The 18,425-nt window shown below is 41.9% G+C and overlaps 1 protein-coding gene across 3 annotated transcripts in view; it reads left to right on the top strand.

Moving 5' to 3' along the window:
• Window positions 1-15,877, top strand: part of TEC (tec protein tyrosine kinase) — a 101,570-nt gene extending 85,693 nt beyond the window's left edge. For all 3 annotated transcript variants that reach the window (XM_014466638.2, XM_006101274.3, XM_023764797.1), the window contains 9 exons: window positions 756-835; window positions 2,333-2,466; window positions 5,295-5,369; window positions 6,337-6,508; window positions 6,627-6,843; window positions 10,615-10,679; window positions 13,683-13,801; window positions 13,883-14,040; window positions 15,220-15,877. In XM_014466638.2, coding sequence (XP_014322124.1) covers window positions 756-835; window positions 2,333-2,466; window positions 5,295-5,369; window positions 6,337-6,508; window positions 6,627-6,843; window positions 10,615-10,679; window positions 13,683-13,801; window positions 13,883-14,040; window positions 15,220-15,303 — 1,104 coding nt within the window. In that variant the 3' untranslated portion in view covers window positions 15,304-15,877. The remainder of the gene's footprint in view (window positions 1-755; window positions 836-2,332; window positions 2,467-5,294; window positions 5,370-6,336; window positions 6,509-6,626; window positions 6,844-10,614; window positions 10,680-13,682; window positions 13,802-13,882; window positions 14,041-15,219) is intronic.
• Window positions 15,878-18,425: the final 2,548 nt, after the last annotated feature.

Genomic DNA, 18,425 nt, shown 5'->3' with positions numbered 1-18,425 from the left:
AAATCCACAGATTAGAACATATTAAAATAGAATGCATTCTCAATAAACATATGGTAGCTACTATTCTGTTTACCAATAAAATGTTATATTATTGTCCCTAATTGTTCTTATTAGATTTTATTTAACTCTATTGTCTCTCTTGCTCTTTGGCTTGGAACCTATGAGGATTTATCCTTTAGTCACTTATTGTTGCTTCTGCCTTTTGGTTTTCTCTGCTTAAGTCACTTGTGCCTCCATCTCTCCTTTTGTAAAGAATGATATTTAACATCGATTTCCAGGGGGATTTGGGATTTTTAAAAACATGTTTGTAAAGAGCACTGAGATATTTACAGAAAAAAATGCTATTTAGATAGAAGAGGATATTGGGTCAGGATCAAACCTTTAGCAGATATTAAAAATGTATGAAATGAAACGCAATCATTAAGAAATAAATTTTTCAGTAACTGTCCCCCCTCATGTCCAATTCTTAAAGGAGTCGCAGAATCTTGTCTGTTAGTTCTGAAAGGGCCCCGAGAGATGATCTTTTTGAAATTTCTCATCCTGTGTGTGTGATTTGTGGATGGGGGGGATTGTGAGTGTGCTTTCTTAAATCTCGTGGAAAGTCATATGGAGGAACCCTCCTGGGAAGCTGTGCTTCTCCAAAGCAGATTTTCTAGGTAAAGGCTAATAATCGTTCAAGATTGGCTTCTTGACTCTTCTCCATGGCATGGATATGTGTTAATGAACTGAAACAATTCTCTTCACTTGTATTTCAGGATAAAGAAGGCGGTTTTATGGTAAGGGATTCCAGTCAACCGGGCATGTACACAGTCTCCCTTTACACAAAGTTTGGAGGGTAAGTAATCCTACTCTCTCTCTCTTTTTTAAATTTATAGTTTTGGTATGAAGTTCCTCTATAGTTCGTATGGATTCCTAATTTTCAACATTAAAAAGAAAACCTGAATTTGATTTTTAAAGTCTGTACTATATTTTATATTGATATTTCAATAATTTGCTTCATAGTTATATATATATATATATATATATATTATATATACATTATATATACATGCATATAAATTATATATGTATATTACATTATATATATATATAAATTTGTTGAGAATGGCTATAGAAATGTTAGCAACGTTAAACAAATAATTACTGAGCACTGTGTTAAGCACTACAGATACCACAGTGAGCAAAGTAGACAGACCCTGCCCTCCAATAGCTTAGTGGGCAAATTTGCTTCAGAAAAGCAAATAGTCAGTCAGGATAGTGTACGAATAAGTGCTATGTTAGGAGGGCAATGTTTGTGTGTTGGGGGGTGGATGGGGAAAATGGGGTACATAACCCAGGCACCTCTGAGTTAGTTATTGATGTTGTCGAGTGACATTCACGCTGAGACATGATGGGTGAGGCGGCGAAAATTGGAGGGAGGGCAAAGAATGTTTCAGAATCAGGAAACTGTCTGGGCCCAGAACCGGGGGGCAGGGAGGGATAGGATGAGTTTCAGGAACTGACAAGAGTGTATTGCACCTGGATTGTAGAATGAGGGGGACAGGATGAAGAGAGGAGAGAGAAGCCTGAGAAATAAATGTGAGGTTAGGTCATGTCAGTGTCAAGGAGTCTGAGCTTTATCTTTTTTTTAAAAAATATATATTTTTATTGATTTCAGAGAGGAAAGAAGAGGGAGAGAGAGATAGAAACATCAATGATGAGAAAGAGTCATTGATTGGCCGCCTCCTGCACACTCCCTACTGGGGATGGAGCCTGCAACCTGGGCATGTGCCCTGACAGGGGATCGAACTGTGATTTCCTGGTTCATAGGTTGAAGCTCAACCACTGAGCCACATCGTCTGGGTCTGAGCTTTATCTTAAGAGCAGTAGGAGTTATCTTTGAAAGATTATTAGCAAGAGATGACTCCAGAAGCTCTGTGTTCTAGAAAGATGTCTAAAATAGATCTTTGTACATTTTTTACAAGTCTAGTTTATTCACTTTTAGGATGTAAGTCCTCTGAATATTTGCAAGTTTACTCCAACAGCAGGGACGGACAGCGGTAGCCAGCTAATAGCTATTGTAAGACTTTTAACTGCTGGTAAACAAAGTTGGTAAATGCTCTCTGTTGTAATCTCTGGCAAGGGGCCAAGAATGTTATCTGTGACAACTTTAAAAACTTCTGCCTTTTAATGTGAAAAGCAAAGCTAAGGTGGACATGGGAAGGAATAAAATTTGTGGAGCAAGTAGGAGGGGCCATATGTACGGACCCTGTGGTGACCTGGTAGAACACGTCTTCAGAGTGAAGTTACAGTCTTCCACCGCGGTTCTAACACATTTTGATTTTTGTTGCAGAGAAGGCTCATCAGGTTTCAGGCATTATCATATAAAGGAAACAACAACCTCCCCCAAGAAGTATTATCTGGCTGAAAAACACGCGTTTGGTTCCATCCCTGAGATAATTGAATATCACAGGCACAATGCAGCAGGTAGGTGAGCTGTTAGAACCCATTTCAGTAGAGGGAGCGGGCCCAATGATCAGGCATTGTGATGAGTTCTTCCCTGAGCAGTTGTATTTTGTAGTTACTTGTAGAATGTGGTTGATTGATTTAAAATTACTGCGTATTAAGGAAGTGCTATGTACAAAGAAAAATCAGAAATAATATCAAGTCCCATAAAAAGCTCAGTCTGGACCTTAGGGCATGAGCTATTTTTATTGTGTATGGCAAATGTCACATTTCTGGGGTTTCTATCCTTGGTACTGACCAAGATTTTTTGCTTGACCAGACTGTAGTCAGACTCCTAGGCCAGTGGTCGCCAACCGTTCGGACCTCATGGACCACTGGTTGGCAACTGCTGTCCTAGGCCATCTGTGCGCTTTTTGTAAAATCCAGTTTTAGCAGGAGGTCTGCTGACTCAGTTGAACCAGAACCCCCTGCCCTCGATATCTGATGTCTGGTCACCCTCAGTATCTGATCAACTTCCTCAGCGTCCACAAGAACCCTGTTAGATTGGTTTAGCCGGAACTGCCCACTTCCCTTACCTCTGATGTTTCTCTTAGTGATTTTCCATCCACTGACTCCACCCTGTTCCTGGATATACATTCCCACTTGCCCATGTTGTATTGGGGTTGAGTCCAGTCTCTCTCCCAGACTCTCAAATCCCATTGCAGTGGTCCCTAACCCTATCACAACGGTCCTGCATGAAGCCTGCCATACCATCTTTAAAAGTGGCATTGGACTTTTTCTTTTCTCCAGTAAAATCCGAGATATGTCCATGTCAGAGCTGTCACAGAAGCTGTCAGGCAAGCCCAGGGTTTAGGCCTGGGCTATAGGCTTCCAGGGACGAGAGTAATCATGTCCCAGACAGAGTTTGCATCTTCCTGAATCTGCTACACTCACCACCCAGAGGGGGAACTAACCAAACACCAGAAACAACTACGAAACCACATTTATGCCCATTGAGGCTCCACAGGGTAAGACAGGAAACATTTCTAGCCTTTGACTCCAGAGATGTAACCGAGCAGGGATAGCCAAGTGTCTAACCCCATTTATGAAAAAGTAACTTTTGAAATTTTATTGAAGGCACCTTTTGCAAAGTCTGTTTTTACTTGTGACTCTGTTCACTTTTCTCCGATAATGATTGGAACAGTTATTGAGATATAATTTACGTGTCATAGTTTACCACTTTCAAGTGTACAATTCAGTGGTCATTAATATATTTACAGACTTGTGCCAACTCTCACCATAATCTAAAAAAAACTTTCATCACCCAAAAAGAAGTCTTGTATCCTTTCAGCAGTCCAGCCCTAGGCAGCCACTAATCTCCTTTGTGTCTCTACAAATTTGCCTTTTCTAGATATTTTATATAAATGGGATCATACAATGGGTGCTCTATTGTGACTACCTTTTTTGACTTACCATAATGTTTTTGATGTTAGTCTATGATGTAGTTTATATAAGTACTCCATTCCTTTTTATTGATGAGTAATAAATCATTGTGTGGACTTTGTTTTTCCGTTTTGTTATCATTCCTCGGTTGATGAACATTTGGTTTGTTTCCACATTTTTGGCTATTATGAATAATGCTGCAATGAATATTTGTGTACAAGTCTTGGCATGGAAATATCTTTCATTTCCCTTTGGTGCAATAGATTTGCTGGGTCATATGGTAACTCAATGTTGAACATTTGAGGAACGAATTTCCTATCAATTTATTCCCCAAGGGACTTTTCTTAGCCCATATTCTGTTATTTTCAGTGTTTACATAACATTATTTCTTTAACCATTATCTCCATTCATTTAACGAACATGTATTAAGTGTCTAGTGCATGCTGGGAAATGTGCTAGGTTCTAGGGAGACTCTGGTGGACTAGATAGTCATTGATTCTGTCTCTCCCAGATCTTCTGTCTCTCTCAGAACTTACTGTCTGGCAGGGGAGGCAGAGAAGTATATAACGATATTAAGTTAGTATGAGATATGCTGTAATAGAGGAAATACAGTGTACAATGGTGTTTATAGGAGAGATACCTGCCATTTCTTCTTCTTTGGTGTTTTAGCAATTTAGATGAAAGGATTTAATGTTCCTCATTGATTTCCAGTAGTTGGTATTACCAGTTGTTGATATTTTAGAGCCTGATTTTTTAAATAAAAAAATAAAAGGTAATCTATTTTTTAAAATATATTTTTATTGATTTCAGAGATGAAGGGAAGAGGAAGAGAGAGATGGAAACATCAATGAGAGAGACACATTGACTGGCTGCCTCCTGCACACCCCCTACTGGGGATACAGCCCACAACCTGGTCATGTGCCCTGACCAGGAATTGAACCGGGGACCTCCTGGTCCATGGGACAATGCTCAATCCACTGAGCCACAGCAGCCGGGCCAGAGAATCAATTTTCATTAACTATCCATAGTACAGATTGCATATTTAAAAATAACATGAAAGAATAATTGATAATAACTGTTAGAAACCTTTTAACATCCTTTAAAATGTTTGAGAAGAGAATAGCTAGCATGGTGCTTGATAAACACTGTAGTATTGAAAGAAAATGTTTATTGAATGAATAAAAGTGTGAGTATACAGATTTTTCATGCTCCATAAAAGTATGAAATTGTCAGACAGTAGGCTCATCCTCTTCCTTCTTGCCTTCCTCTCTGTATTTTTTGCCAGGATATGGCACAGAGCTGTACGCACACACAGAGGATGAGCACTGAGTGACTAAATGAGTGGATTTTATGGATTTTAGCTTCACACTTGACCATGCAGATTGATTATGAACGAAGTTGACTGCAACACTTTCTTTGATTTCTAGGACTTGTCACAAGGCTGCGGTACCCAGTCAGTGCAAAGGAGAAGAAGGCACCCACCACTGCGGGATTCAGCTACGGTAACTCGTGTTGTCTTTGCCCTGCAGGGTTTCCTTGAAAAAAAGCCACCATCGCAAGGCCAGTTTAGATGTGTAGCATGCCACACCGTGGCACTGTTTTTAGAAGTTTTGTAGTCTGGGTTTTTAGATGATTATACTCAACAGCTGTCGTTACCCTCGGTTTTCTGTTTTCATCATAGTCATAATTCAGCAGAAAACTCTCTGTCAGTGGAAAATTAGTCACCATCTTACATCTAAATGAATCAGAGCCTTTCCTGGCTTTCACTGGCTTTGTTGGTTACTCCCAGAAAAGTAAGGATGGTGATAACAGAGAAGGCATCCCACTTGATTGTCTTTGTTGCTTCCGGCAGACACCTTTTAAACAGCAGGTTAAATTAGTTCCAAACTTGCTGGAATTGGAAACAAGACAAAACAACAAAAAAATAAGAGGGGAAAGAGTGGTAAAGGAGGAATTTTTTTTTTAAGGTTTAACTTTCAAGCTCTGTTATTATCCGCCTATTTATTATGCAGCATCTTCTTGCCTTCTTCAGTTCACTTTGCTTGTATTGTGACAACTTAGAAAGAGGTACATCTTCCTCGGAGGGTGGAAAGCCACCATTTGCGGTTAAATTTTTTTTTTATCGGGGTGACACTGGTTAACAAAAGGTGCAGGTTTCAGGTGCACAATTCTGCAACACGTCATCTGCACACTGTATTGTGTTCACACTCCAAGTCAAGTCTCTGTCCATCACCATTTATCCTCCTATACTCTCCTCCACCTCCCTCTCCCCCTGACAGTCACCGCACTGTTGTCCATGTCCATCACACATGTGCAGTTTCGATACAGGCTGCAAGTTTGCTCTGTCTCACCAGTCATTGTATTATCCTGTGACTGTGAGATGGACATTGGTTATCATTCTTTATTTCCCACTGATTTGTGCTGTGTTCTCCTTATGAGATTTTATCACTTTCCCCGTCTGTCTCACAGAAAAATGGGAGATCAACCCTTCAGAGCTGACCTTTATGAGGGAGCTGGGGAGTGGACTGTTTGGAGTGGTGAGGCTTGGCAAGTGGCGCGCTCAGTACAAGGTAGCGATCAAAGCTATTCGGGAAGGCGCGATGTGTGAGGAAGATTTTATAGAAGAAGCTAAAGTGATGATGTAAGTTACTGTGTTCTTTCCGGTTCCCCTTTTTGCATTCAAGTGTCCCCTCCCCAGCATGAGCCCTGGTGGTTTCTTTTCCTGTAGTAACTGTGTGTGCGCATGACTTCCCTTCCAGGAAACTGACACACCCGAAGTTAGTGCAGCTTTACGGTGTATGCACCCAGCAGAAGCCGATTTACATCGTTACCGAGTTCATGGAGAGGGGCTGCCTTCTGAATTTCCTCCGACAGAGACAAGGGCATTTTAGTAGAGATGTGCTGCTGAGCATGTGTCAAGATGTGTGTGAAGGGATGGAGTACCTGGAGAGAAACAGCTTCATCCACAGAGATCTGGTAAATTATGAACTATCCGATTCCCCTTCATTGTCCAAATTCCTTCGTAACGTGGGGTCCGCCAATGAGCAATGATCTGTTAATACCCAATTTTTGTTCTCAACAATATTTCACTATTATTTTAAAACTTGGTAAGTTTAATGTGCCATAATTTTAACAGAAAGATCTTTTTAAAATCTAATATATATAATACACTAGAGCAGTGGTTCTCAACCTTCCTAATGCCGCGACCCTTTAATACAGTTCCTCATGTTGTGGTGACCCCAATTTCATTGTTACACATTGAACATAATTAAAGCATAGTGATTAATCACAAAAACAATATGTAATTATATATGTGTTTTCCGATGGTCTTAGGCGACCCCTGTGAAAGGGTCATTCAACCCACAGGTTGAGAACCACTGCACTAGAGGTCTGGTGCATGAATTTGTACACGGGTGGGGTCTGGCTGGCCTGCCCCAATGGGGGCTGATTGGGTTGGGCTGGGGATGAGGGAGGGGACACGGGAGGTTGGCTGGCCAGCCTCGCCCCTGATTGGGGTGAGCGGGGCTGGCCAGGGGCAGGGGCCATGGGTAGTTGGCTGGCTGACTCTGTCCCTGATTGGGGTCGGGGGACTGGTGGGGGAGAGGGGCCAGCCAGTGGGAGGGGCTGTGGGTGGTTGGCTGGCCGGCCCCCACCCTTGATCGAGGTGAGGGGGCCCGATCGGGGGCAGGGCTGGCTGGGGGATAGGGCTGTGGGAGGTTGGGGGGGCAGGGGCTGGGCTGATTGGGGCCCAGATGGGGCCCATTGGCCGCCACAGTGCACGTCATAGTAACCAGTCGTTCTGGTCATTCTGCCGTTCCAGTTGCTGGGCTTTTATATATATAGATAATTACATAGGCAGTTGTATAAATAATACATAATGACATAGGTAATATGTCCCAGCAAGCTACCATACATAGATTCTTTGATCTCCATAAGAATTTCATGAAATAGCTAATCATGATAGTGTTTCTGACCATCATTCTTTCATAGATAAGAAAATTAGCTTTAAGAGACATGAAACAACTTGCAAATGGTGATAAATTAGGAAGTTAAGCTTGACTCATGTTTTAACTAAATACTAAGCTGTTTTCCACCTTACACACTATCAGCAGAAATGATATAACAGAAATCCTTGCTTTATTTTTTTTTAATCTCTCAAAAGATGGAACCCATGTTAATTCCTGAAAATACCAGAAAAAGTAAATCTTTTATTATTGGTTCTAAATGATTGTGATGGAGACACTTCTTAATTTTTACTCTCTCTTACTCATTTGCCCTCTCTGTCTCATTCTTTTCTTTCTCTTTTTGTTCTCTGCTTTTTCTCCCAAATGTGTCTATTGGTAGAACCACCAGTTCCCTAAAAGCACAATTTCATTCTCTGCTTTTTTTTCAGTTTTGACTTTTTTAGATTCCACTTGTAAGTGATATCCAAGGTACCTGTCCATGCATATTGTCACAAATGCCAGGATATCTTTCTTTCTCATGGGCTGAATAATATTCATTGTATATATACTACATCTTTTTAAAAATCTACTCATTCATTGATGAACATTTGGGTTGTTTCCATATCTTGGCTAATGTGAATAATGCTGCAATAAACATGGGTGTTTATGTATCTCATCAAAATCTTGTTTTCATTTCTTTTGATTATACAGCCAGAAGTGAAATTGCTAGATCATTCGGTAGATCTCTTTTTAACTTTTTGTTTTCATAGTGGTTGGACTCATTTAAATCCCATTAATTTACATGCACAAGGGTTCCCATTTCACCGTATCCTTACTGCTTGTTGTCTCTTGTCTTCTTGATGATAGCCATTCTAACAGGTGTAAAGAGATATCTCATTGTGGTTATGATTTGCATTTCTCTGATGATAGTGGATGTTGAATATCTTTTCATGTTCCTGTTGGCCATTTTGATGTCTTTGGAAAAATATCTATTTAGTTCTTCTGCCAATTTTTAAATTGGTTTGTTGTTCTTTAAATATTTTGAATATTAACCCCTTATCCAATATGTGGTTTGCAAACATTTTTTCTCATTATGTAGGCTGTCATTTCATTTTGTTGATTATTACTTTTGCCATCCAAAAGCTCTTGAGTTTGATGTAGTCCCATTTGCTGATTTTTGCTTTTGTATTTTTGGTGTTATGCAAAAAAAAAAAAAAAAATTGCCAAGACCAATATTAATGAATTTCTTCCCCATGTTTTCTTCTAGGAGTTTTATGGTATCAGGTCTTATGTTTAAGTCTGATCCATTTCGAGTTAATTTTTGTGAGTTGTGTGAGATAGAGGTTCAATTTCACTGTTGTATATGTGTTTCTCCAGTTTTCCTAGCACCATTTGTTGAAGAGACTATTCATCCCTAATTGGGTGTTCTTGGCTCCCTTGTGGCATATTAGTTGACTGTAAATGCCAGGATTTAATTCTAGGTTCTCTGATCTGTTCCATGGTCTATTTTATGCCAGTACCATACTGTTTTTATTACTGTGGCTTTGTAGTATAGATTAAAATCAAGAAGGGTGATACCTCTGGCTACGTTCTTTTGTGCTTTGGCTATGCAGGGTCTTTTGTGGTTCCACACAAATTTTAGGATCGTTTCTTCTATTTCTATGAGGAATACCTTTGGTATTTTGATGGGGATTGTGTTGAATTTGTAAATGACTTTGGATGGTATAACCATTTCAACAATATTTATTCTTCCAATCCATGAATTTGTCTTTCCATTTGTTTGTGTCTTCTTTTATTTCTTTCAGCAAAATCTTGTGTTTTCATTGTACAGATCTTACACTTCCTTGGTTAAATTTATTCCTAAGTATTTTATTGGTTTTGATGCTATTGTGAATGAGATAGTTTTTTTAAAATTTCTTTTTCTGATGCTTCATCATTAGTGTAAAAGAATGCCACTGGTTTCTATAAGTCGATTTTATAACTTGCCACAATAACTTGATTTTTATTGACTTTGGAATTTTCTATATGTAAAATCATACTGTTAGCAAATAGTGACAATTTTACTTCTTCCTTCCTGATTTTAGACAGAGAGGAAGAGGGGTGGGAGAGTGAGAGAAGCATTGATGTGTGAAAGTAATATTGATTGGTTGCCTCCTGTGGTTAGGGGAATCCCACTCCCACACAGTTAAAAATCTATGTATAACTTTTGACTCTCCCAAATCTTAACTGCTAATAGCCTACTGTTGACTGGAAACCTTACCAATAACATACAGTCAATTAATACATACTTTATATGTATTATTTACTGTATTCTTACAATAAAATAAATTAGTAAAAAATCTTAAGAAAACTAGAGGCCCGATGCACAAAATTCATGCAAGAGTAGGCCTTCCTTCCCCCGGCTGCCGGCACTGGCTTCCCTCTGGCACCCGGGACCCGGGGCTTCCCTCGCAGCCCCGGCTTTGTCCGGAAGTTGTCCGGAAGGATGTCCGGTCTAATTAGCATATTGTGCTTTTATTATTATAGATCATACAGAAGATAAAATACATTTACAGTACTGTATGTATTTATTGAAAAAAATTCATGTGTAAGTGGACCCGTATAGTTCAAACCCATGTTGTTCAAGGGTCAACTGTATGTTGGAGACATTTCCATAGGCGTACAAACAATTTTTGAAGAGACATTTCCTCCCTCTGCAGATGTTGACTGGGCCATACTAAACTTAATATAAACGGAACTTATATTTTCCCACTGTTATTGTAGAACTTTGTAACTAATATACCATTATTATGTTGTTTCCCAGGCTGCCAGAAATTGTCTAGTAAATGAGGCAGGAGTTGTGAAAGTATCTGATTTTGGAATGGCCAGGTAAGTCTGAGTGTATGTGAACATTTTTATCAATTTTGGATTAAATTCATGTGAGACTGTTACCTTTCCCTTAAAAGTACAGAAAGCCTGACTTTTTCTTGCAGTTTGACTGTCAGCTTCTTCCTCGGAAACCTACATAAGTGCTGTTTTGAAACCACATGTTTTGTTACATTAGCAAAAATATTGGTAGTACCCATCATTTTTTATAGAGGAACTAATTGATTTTTCCATTTCTTAGTATTTTTTTATATAAGCTAATAAAATAAATTACTTGCATTTTGGAAGATTTCTTTGCTGAGTGTGTCCATTACTGTTAGCTGTGGCTTTTTCTCAGGTAAACAAATTGTTGAGAAATTATGATTGCTTAATGCTTTATTATGTGATGTTCACATTAGCATGTAGAATGAATAGCATGGGGACAATGTGCACGAATGAAGCAGAAAGGCAAGTTTGTTAGCTGGCTGTTTTGAGACAAATATATTCATGAAAATAAACGTGTGGTTACTGTGTTAATTATTGTTAATCCTCTCCACTAGGTGGTGGTATAGCCTGTTAAATACACTATTTTCTTTTCTCCCTGGTGTGGATTAGATTTTTAGAACCTTTTGTTTTCACAGAAAACTGTTTTGGGGTATAGAATACCCAAATCTGTACTGTTTTTATTTGCTTAATTTTTATAATTTTAATTTGTCCTTCTATACTATAGCTTGTCCTTCTTTTGCTCTGTCCATTCGTTCATCCATGTATCCATCATTAAGAAATTAGGTGCCTACTATGTTCCAGGCACAGTGTTAGACTGAACCATAGCAGAGAGGAAGACACACGAGTCCCCAACCACATGCAGCTTATATTCAAGAGGGGGGTGAGACATTGGACCTGAGACACACAAAGGGGGCAAAACGCAGAGGACGGAGTGATGTGATGGAGCAGTGGTCAGCGGACTACATCCCCTGGGCTAAATCTAACCCACCCTCTCTTTCTGTATGACCTGAGAGTCAACAACACATGCACACAGAGAGAGAGAGAGAGAGAGAGAGAGAGAGAGAGAGAGAGGAAGGGAGAGAGATAGAAACATTAGTGATGAGAGAGAATCATTGTTTGGCTGCCTCCTGCACGCCCCCTACTGGGGGGGGGTTGAGCCTGCAATCCAGGCATGTGCCCTTGGCTGGAATTGAACCTGGGACCCTTTAGTCCACAGGCCAACACTCTATCCACTGAGCCAGACCGGCTAGGGCTGCACATTTTTAAATGGTTGGGAAAGAATTAAAGGAACACAACACGTGAAAGTTCTCTGGCATTCAGGTGTCAGTGTCCATAAATAAAGCGCGACTGGGTCACAGCCTTGCTTGTGCTTTTGTGTTGACTGTGGCTGTCACAGCACAAAGGCAGCGTGGAGTGGCTGTGACAGAAAACGGCCTGCAAAATCGGAAATATTCATTATCTGTTCCTTTGCAGAAAAGTTTGCTGGTCCCTGTGATAGAGAGAGCTTGGCGTTGGGGGTGGGGCGGGTGCTGCGTGATGGAGTAAGGGAGGATTGATGGTACTCCAGAAGGCCTCTTTGAGACCCGGATATTTAAATGAAACCAGAAAGGCAGAAAGTAGCCAGTTCGGTGAAAACCTGAGGATAACATATTCCAGGTGGAAGAGACAGCAAGTATAAAAGTTTGAAAGCTGGTGGAGGTGGAGAGAGGATAGGTGGGATAAATGATGATGGAAAAAAAAGAAAAGAATATACATATTTTTAAAAAGTTTGAAATCTGGGACAAGCTTGGCCTGCTCAAGGAATTGAAAGAGCCAGGGTGGCTCGCCCATGGCCAGCGCAAAGAGCAATAATAAAGGGACGCAGGACCAGGCCATACAGGTCAAGGTTAGCTCCTAAGGGAAATCAGGACCAGGAAGGTTAGAAAGCTGTGTTACTGTAGCAGTGGGATCGGGACTGCTGGCAGTCAGGGCATGAGTTACCCAGTGCTCTTGGTCTGCTTTGTATAAAGATGTTCTGTATCTGACAGGCGGTCCTTCAGTTTTACATGTTCCATTTTCGTATGGTTGGCTTTCAGAAAATCTGTGCTTTTGTGTCAGCCCCTCTAAAACACTCACTATACACTGAATTCAGACTCTCCTGATTGACAGACAAGTTGACCCAGACCATGGTGGCATCGTCACCATCTCTGTCTATACAGCAGAGGAGGCTGTGCGATTGTTTGAGTATTTTCTCCAGGAACAAGGAGCTTTTAGAAATTAACTTTCTATGTTTATGTAATAAACAAACACATTCCTCTTGTAAATACATACTGAACACATTACAGAAAGGGCTGAAGTTCCCATGTGTACCATGCCAATCAAGGATGCTCCCAAGACATTCAGTGTTATCAGTTTGTATCTGTTCTTCCAGAAAGATATAAGTATGCTCCCTTAGAAAAATTATATAATAGTTTGTTGTTGTTGTTGTTGTTGTGTGTGTGTGTGTATGTAGGAGCAATGTCATGGTTTATAAATATATATATTCCACCATTTACATATATCATTTTGCAATTTGCTTTTTTAATTTGCTGTCGTTTTGAATTGTGCGCTGTGGACTTGTGGGGGCTAAAAGCACGAGTGTCTCCAAATGCTTTTCACCACTTCCTTTAGCACAGCTTTGCTTTAGATGTTTTACAAGTGGGGCCTTTGGGTAAAACTTTGTAACAAAATTGCTCACAAAAGAAGTTTGTGAACTATTTTATTGTATTCTGCCTCTATTGCTTATAAAAAAGAAAAGACAAAAGTGAAAGTACAGATCCTAATGTCACAATCCATCCATTTCAAATAAATAAAGCTGAGATGGAAATCACCAGGCATGGCCACCAAAGCAAACATTTAGCTTCAACCGGATGCTTGTTGGACTTCAGTCAACTGTGTTTTTGATTCTAAGGCGGGGGCGGAGGGGAGGGGGGCGGAGAACATGTACAAAATGCAGATCAGAACTCAGAGGTGTAAACCGGTGACGTGTCTTTCTTACTCTAGGTATGTTCTGGATGATCAGTACACAAGTTCTTCTGGTGCTAAATTTCCTGTGAAGTGGTGTCCACCTGAGGTGTTTAATTACAGCCGCTTTAGCAGCAAATCAGATGTCTGGTCATTCGGTAAGACCCACGGTCCGTTTTCCCTCAACTCTGCTCTGAAGGGGAAGTGATGCATCACTTGGTAATCTTGCCCCCTTCCAGGTGTTCTAATGTGGGAAGTATTCACTGAAGGCAGAATGCCCTTCGAGAAGAACACCAACTACGAAGTGGTAACCATGGTTACTCGCGGCCACCGCCTCTACCGGCCTAAGTTGGCGTCCAAATATGTCTATGACGTGATGCTGAGATGTTGGCAGGAGGTATAGAATTTTTTTGGTGCTTTTTATTTTTGATTCTTTAAAACATTTATGGATCTGGGCTTGGTAGATTAATAATGCATAGTCTCTATTGCCCAGTGAGTTGTGGGTTGGTGCATGTTTTACATGGTTGAAACTCTAGGTAGGAAGCCAAGTCTCTGGACTCAGTTCTGAATAATGAGAAGAAAAATGGGGAGAAGTGGAAAATGCTAAGAATTAAGATAATGAATTCAGGCTGCCCCACTACCGATGGGGACCCTGCCACAGTGGCCTGAGTTAGGGACCCAGGAAACAGCCTGGGGAAGGGGCCCTTCTTTCAGTGGGAGTCTCTTATAGGTGAAGTATCACTCTCACCAGTGAGGATTTCTTTCTCCAGCCCTCAACTTTCTCGGGTCTTTTCACTCACATTCTTTGGAAGTTTACCTTCCTCCTGCATTGAAATGTCATCTTATAGAAGAGATGAAAGACCCAAATGACTTTTGAAAGATAATAATGATAATGAAAGGTAATAACATCAGCTCACATGTATCGTATGCTAGGCCCTGTACTAAATGCCTCAGATTTAGTTTTCAAAACTAACCCTTGGAGGTGCTGTGGTGACTCTGGATGGAACACCAAGACTCAGGAAGTTGATGAGGCCACCCAGCTACGGAGAACCCGAGTGCCATCTGACTCCAAAGCCTCGGCTCCAGTCATTTGCTATAAGCCTCCTAAGAGCATTGACTAGGATGGGCAGAGGCCTCTGGCCAGGGAGTGGTCAGGGGAGAGAGGACAGCATGAGCAAAGGCAAGGTAGTGGTAATGAACCTGGTGTGTGTACTCGAGGGTGGAGATTGGTGTGACTGAGCAGAGAGTCCATGGGAGCGTTTTCCAGGGAAATGAAATTGGGTCCCCAGGAGGTGGGGGGTGGCAGGTTATCGAGAGCACTGCTAATTAGCAGGACTTGATTTTGCAGGCAACGAAGAGCTCAGTCGGGCTCTTGAGTGGGGGCACAAAGCAGATGGTAGAACGCAGTCCAGCGGCAGTACATGCAGGCTAGACCAGACCCTTTTGGGGACGCCTGCGTGTTCCAGTCCCAAAGCAATGAGTCCCTTGCTCTAGTGCGCTATGTTATATGAGTTTGAGAAATCATTTTTGGAATAGATTCTGGAACCCACCGCTTCTCTTTGATTTTTAATTGTAGAAACCAGAGGGAAGGCCTTCCTTTGAAGATTTGCTGCGCACGATAGATGAACTAGTTGAGTGTGAAGAAACTTTTGGAAGATAAGTGGTGTTGTGACCGGTGGCTTCCAGATTCCAAAGCACAAGGAAGAAATGGCACTTTGTAGCTTTTAATTTATTTAGCACATGGATGTGTAGATTGTTTTACTGACAAACTGAAAACACCTAATGCATCTGCTTTTAGACCATCCTTAGCCCCGTGACTGAATCTTCCAGGTTATGGAAATGCTGCCTTAGAGATGGCGATGAAAAGCATTCTGACACACTCCACAGGGCTTCCGTGCCCACAGAGGGACCATGCCCAGGCCCCAGGGTTCACCCACTTGAGGGGTGCACAGGGGCCATGTTGGCTGGTGCCAGTGGAAGACCAGGGAGTTTGGGATGGACAAGGGTGTTGGAGCCAGGCTCCAGCAACCCATCTCTTCCCTTTCACTTCCACAGAAATCTGGGCCTGGGGCACTGTCTCATGTGGGTTCTGGAGGAACCAGCGACCACATTGGATATGTACCCATCTTTTGTTTTGAAAACATCTGTTTTTAAGACTGCCATTAGTATTACATTACAAAACATTTGTACCCTGTCTATATTGTAAATATATATAATATATAAAGTTATATATTTATAAGAAACATGAGTTGTCTTTTGTTTTTTTATTATTTTTAATCCTTACCCAACGATATGTTTTTACTGATATTTTGAGAGAGAGGAAGGGAAAGAGAGAGAGAGAGAAACATTGATGTGAGAGAGAAACACTAACCGGTTGCCTCCCGTATGCACACTGACCAGGAATTGAACCCACAACCTAGGTATGTCCTGATCAGGAATTGAACCCGCAACATTTTGGTGTATAGGATGATACTCCAACCAACTGCGCCACCCTGCCAGGGCATGAGTTGTTTTTTAATTGAAACTTTGAGTTCTATAGTATATGAGCTAACCTTCTTAGGACTTGGGGTGGTGCCTTATAGCTGTCCATTCCATTTATCCTGGAGATTAACTATTTCTTACTGAAGAGAACAAAGTTTGGACTCTTCTATCACGAATGCCCTCTCCTCACTTAGGTAGACATGTTTGGGCTAAGTGACCCTCCCTCTGGTATTGGAGTTAGTTGACAATCAATAGGCTGCCCCGCTGTAAGCAAGACTTGGGGGCAAGCTCCAGTTCTGGCAGAGAGGCCAGGAAAAAAGCAGAGCATCATGTATTGAGCGGCCCGCGATGGTTTTCAGGAGGCCTTCTTTCACATGGGTTCCTGGGTCAGAGAATCATCTATTACAGCCTCGCAGTAGACCCTGCGATAGAGTTTGTTTGAGTGGGTTTCTGACCCTTAGGATCTCTGACTTAGACGCCTGCTGAGGGAGAGCCATCATTTGTCCTCGTGAGCCCAGGGGAAAGCAACACAGTCTCCGTCATCAACAGCAGAGGCCAGGGACTGCCCCGCACGTGACTCTTCCTATGGTGTGGGTAGGAAACCAAAGAAGACACAGGCCTTCAGGAGTCCCATCCGCCCTGCGGACGCCCAGGTGTCCCCGGTGCTGGGGAGCCCGTGGGAACACACAGCTGTTGCCGGCTGCTCTGAGCAGCACCTCCCCTGCGACCTACCTTCGGTCAGTCCATCCTCTGAAGGCGGTCTCCCGTCCTTCCTGATCCCCCCTAGAATGGAAAAATATAAGAGTAACTCTCCTCAGTGTTGTCGCAGTCTGTTTGCCACCTGCCTCCTCATCTTCCTGTTTAGCTGTACCCCCGTCACAAAAACACGCACACCTTTTAACCGAATCGCAGCTCATGCAAGGAGTGGATCACGTTCGAGTCATACCCCACTCGCACTGTCACACTTCTCATTCCTCCCTCCCTCACCTTGACTCCTCCCCCCTCCCCGTCCCATCCCAACCTTCCCTTTTCACCTCGAGGAGCTGAGTTCAAGGCGCTGGGTGGCGTGGAAGAGAGTGAGGAGAAACACAGCCCTTGCAATGACTGTTCAAGAGACCCTGGATGTGGAAGACAAGGTGAGTCATACCTGGCAGCATGTTTTTCAGAAATCTTTCAATATGTCACTAAAACTTAAAAGAAACAAGTTTTTACATAGGAGCATAGCTAAGGCAAGAGGTGAAGTAAAAATAGAAGAATCCACCCAGAATGTGCAGAGATCTTAATCTGTGAGGCAGGAAATAGGAAGGGCACGGCGAATGTGCTGCCTCTTCGTCTGAGTTGTTCCCTTTGGCTTCAGTTGATTTTTATGTATATTTTCCAATGGGATGAAGTGAAGCCCATGGGTGCATTGTTTTTTGTGGGGTTTTTTGGGTGCATTGTTTATAGTTACGTTGTTTTTATATTTTCTGGCCATCCTCTAGTCACCTTTTATGGGTATAATTTTACTGGTTGCAACCCTTCCCCTCCCCCCAAAAAAAATTAAAAGTTTCCTCTAATAGTCCCTGCAGTGTCTGTACCGAGTGGGAGGACAGAACATTCTAGAGAGACTGTGTCCTCCAAAACCTACAATCTAATTCTGTTTCTGCCACCAAGCATGTCCCTTGTCCTCCGCTTCCAGGTCCTTCCCTGTCCTGGGAGGGCAGTTGGATTTGATGATTTTTCAGGTCCCTTTTACCCAAATGTTGTGATTTCTTGAAAATGTTGTTTGCTGGCGTCGCCCACACAGTTGGGAATGAGAGGCGAGTGGCTGGCGCCGCCCTCAGAGATCTGGATGCAGATTGTTGCACTTTCTTATGTAGGCCACCGGCCGCCATTCACACGCGGCTGAGGTTTCAGAACAGGAAAATAGGTGGGGTTAACCTTGCCCACGAGAAGCATCTTGGCGGAGCTATGATTTCAGTTGAAAGATGTGTTTTTGTGACGGGAGCACCGCCGACGAGCTGAAGGCTGGTTTGTGTGCTCCGGGCAGCGGTGCAGCCATGATTCTTTCCACCTGTGAGTAAGATGGCTTTGTCGCTGGGCTTCAGGCTTGTTTTGTTCTGGGCACGTTACTGGTTCTTGAACACCAGAAGGCGTTTTCTCTAGGGCATAGGGCTGTTGACATTTTGAGGATCCTTTCCCCAGATGGGACAGGGTCTTGTTTGTTATTTAAATAATCATTGTGGTGATATCATTTTAGTAAATGCTCAACAATGAGAGAATGCAAAAGAAAGCAAAACAAAAAACAGTGTCCTTAAATCC

The sequence above is a fragment of the Myotis lucifugus genome, unplaced genomic scaffold (genome assembly GCF_000147115.1).
Source record: "Myotis lucifugus unplaced genomic scaffold, Myoluc2.0 scaffold_349, whole genome shotgun sequence".
Taxonomy (NCBI): Eukaryota; Metazoa; Chordata; class Mammalia; order Chiroptera; family Vespertilionidae; genus Myotis; species Myotis lucifugus.
The sequence above is the reverse complement of the archived record's forward strand: the minus strand, read 5'-3'. Positions and strand labels throughout refer to the sequence as shown.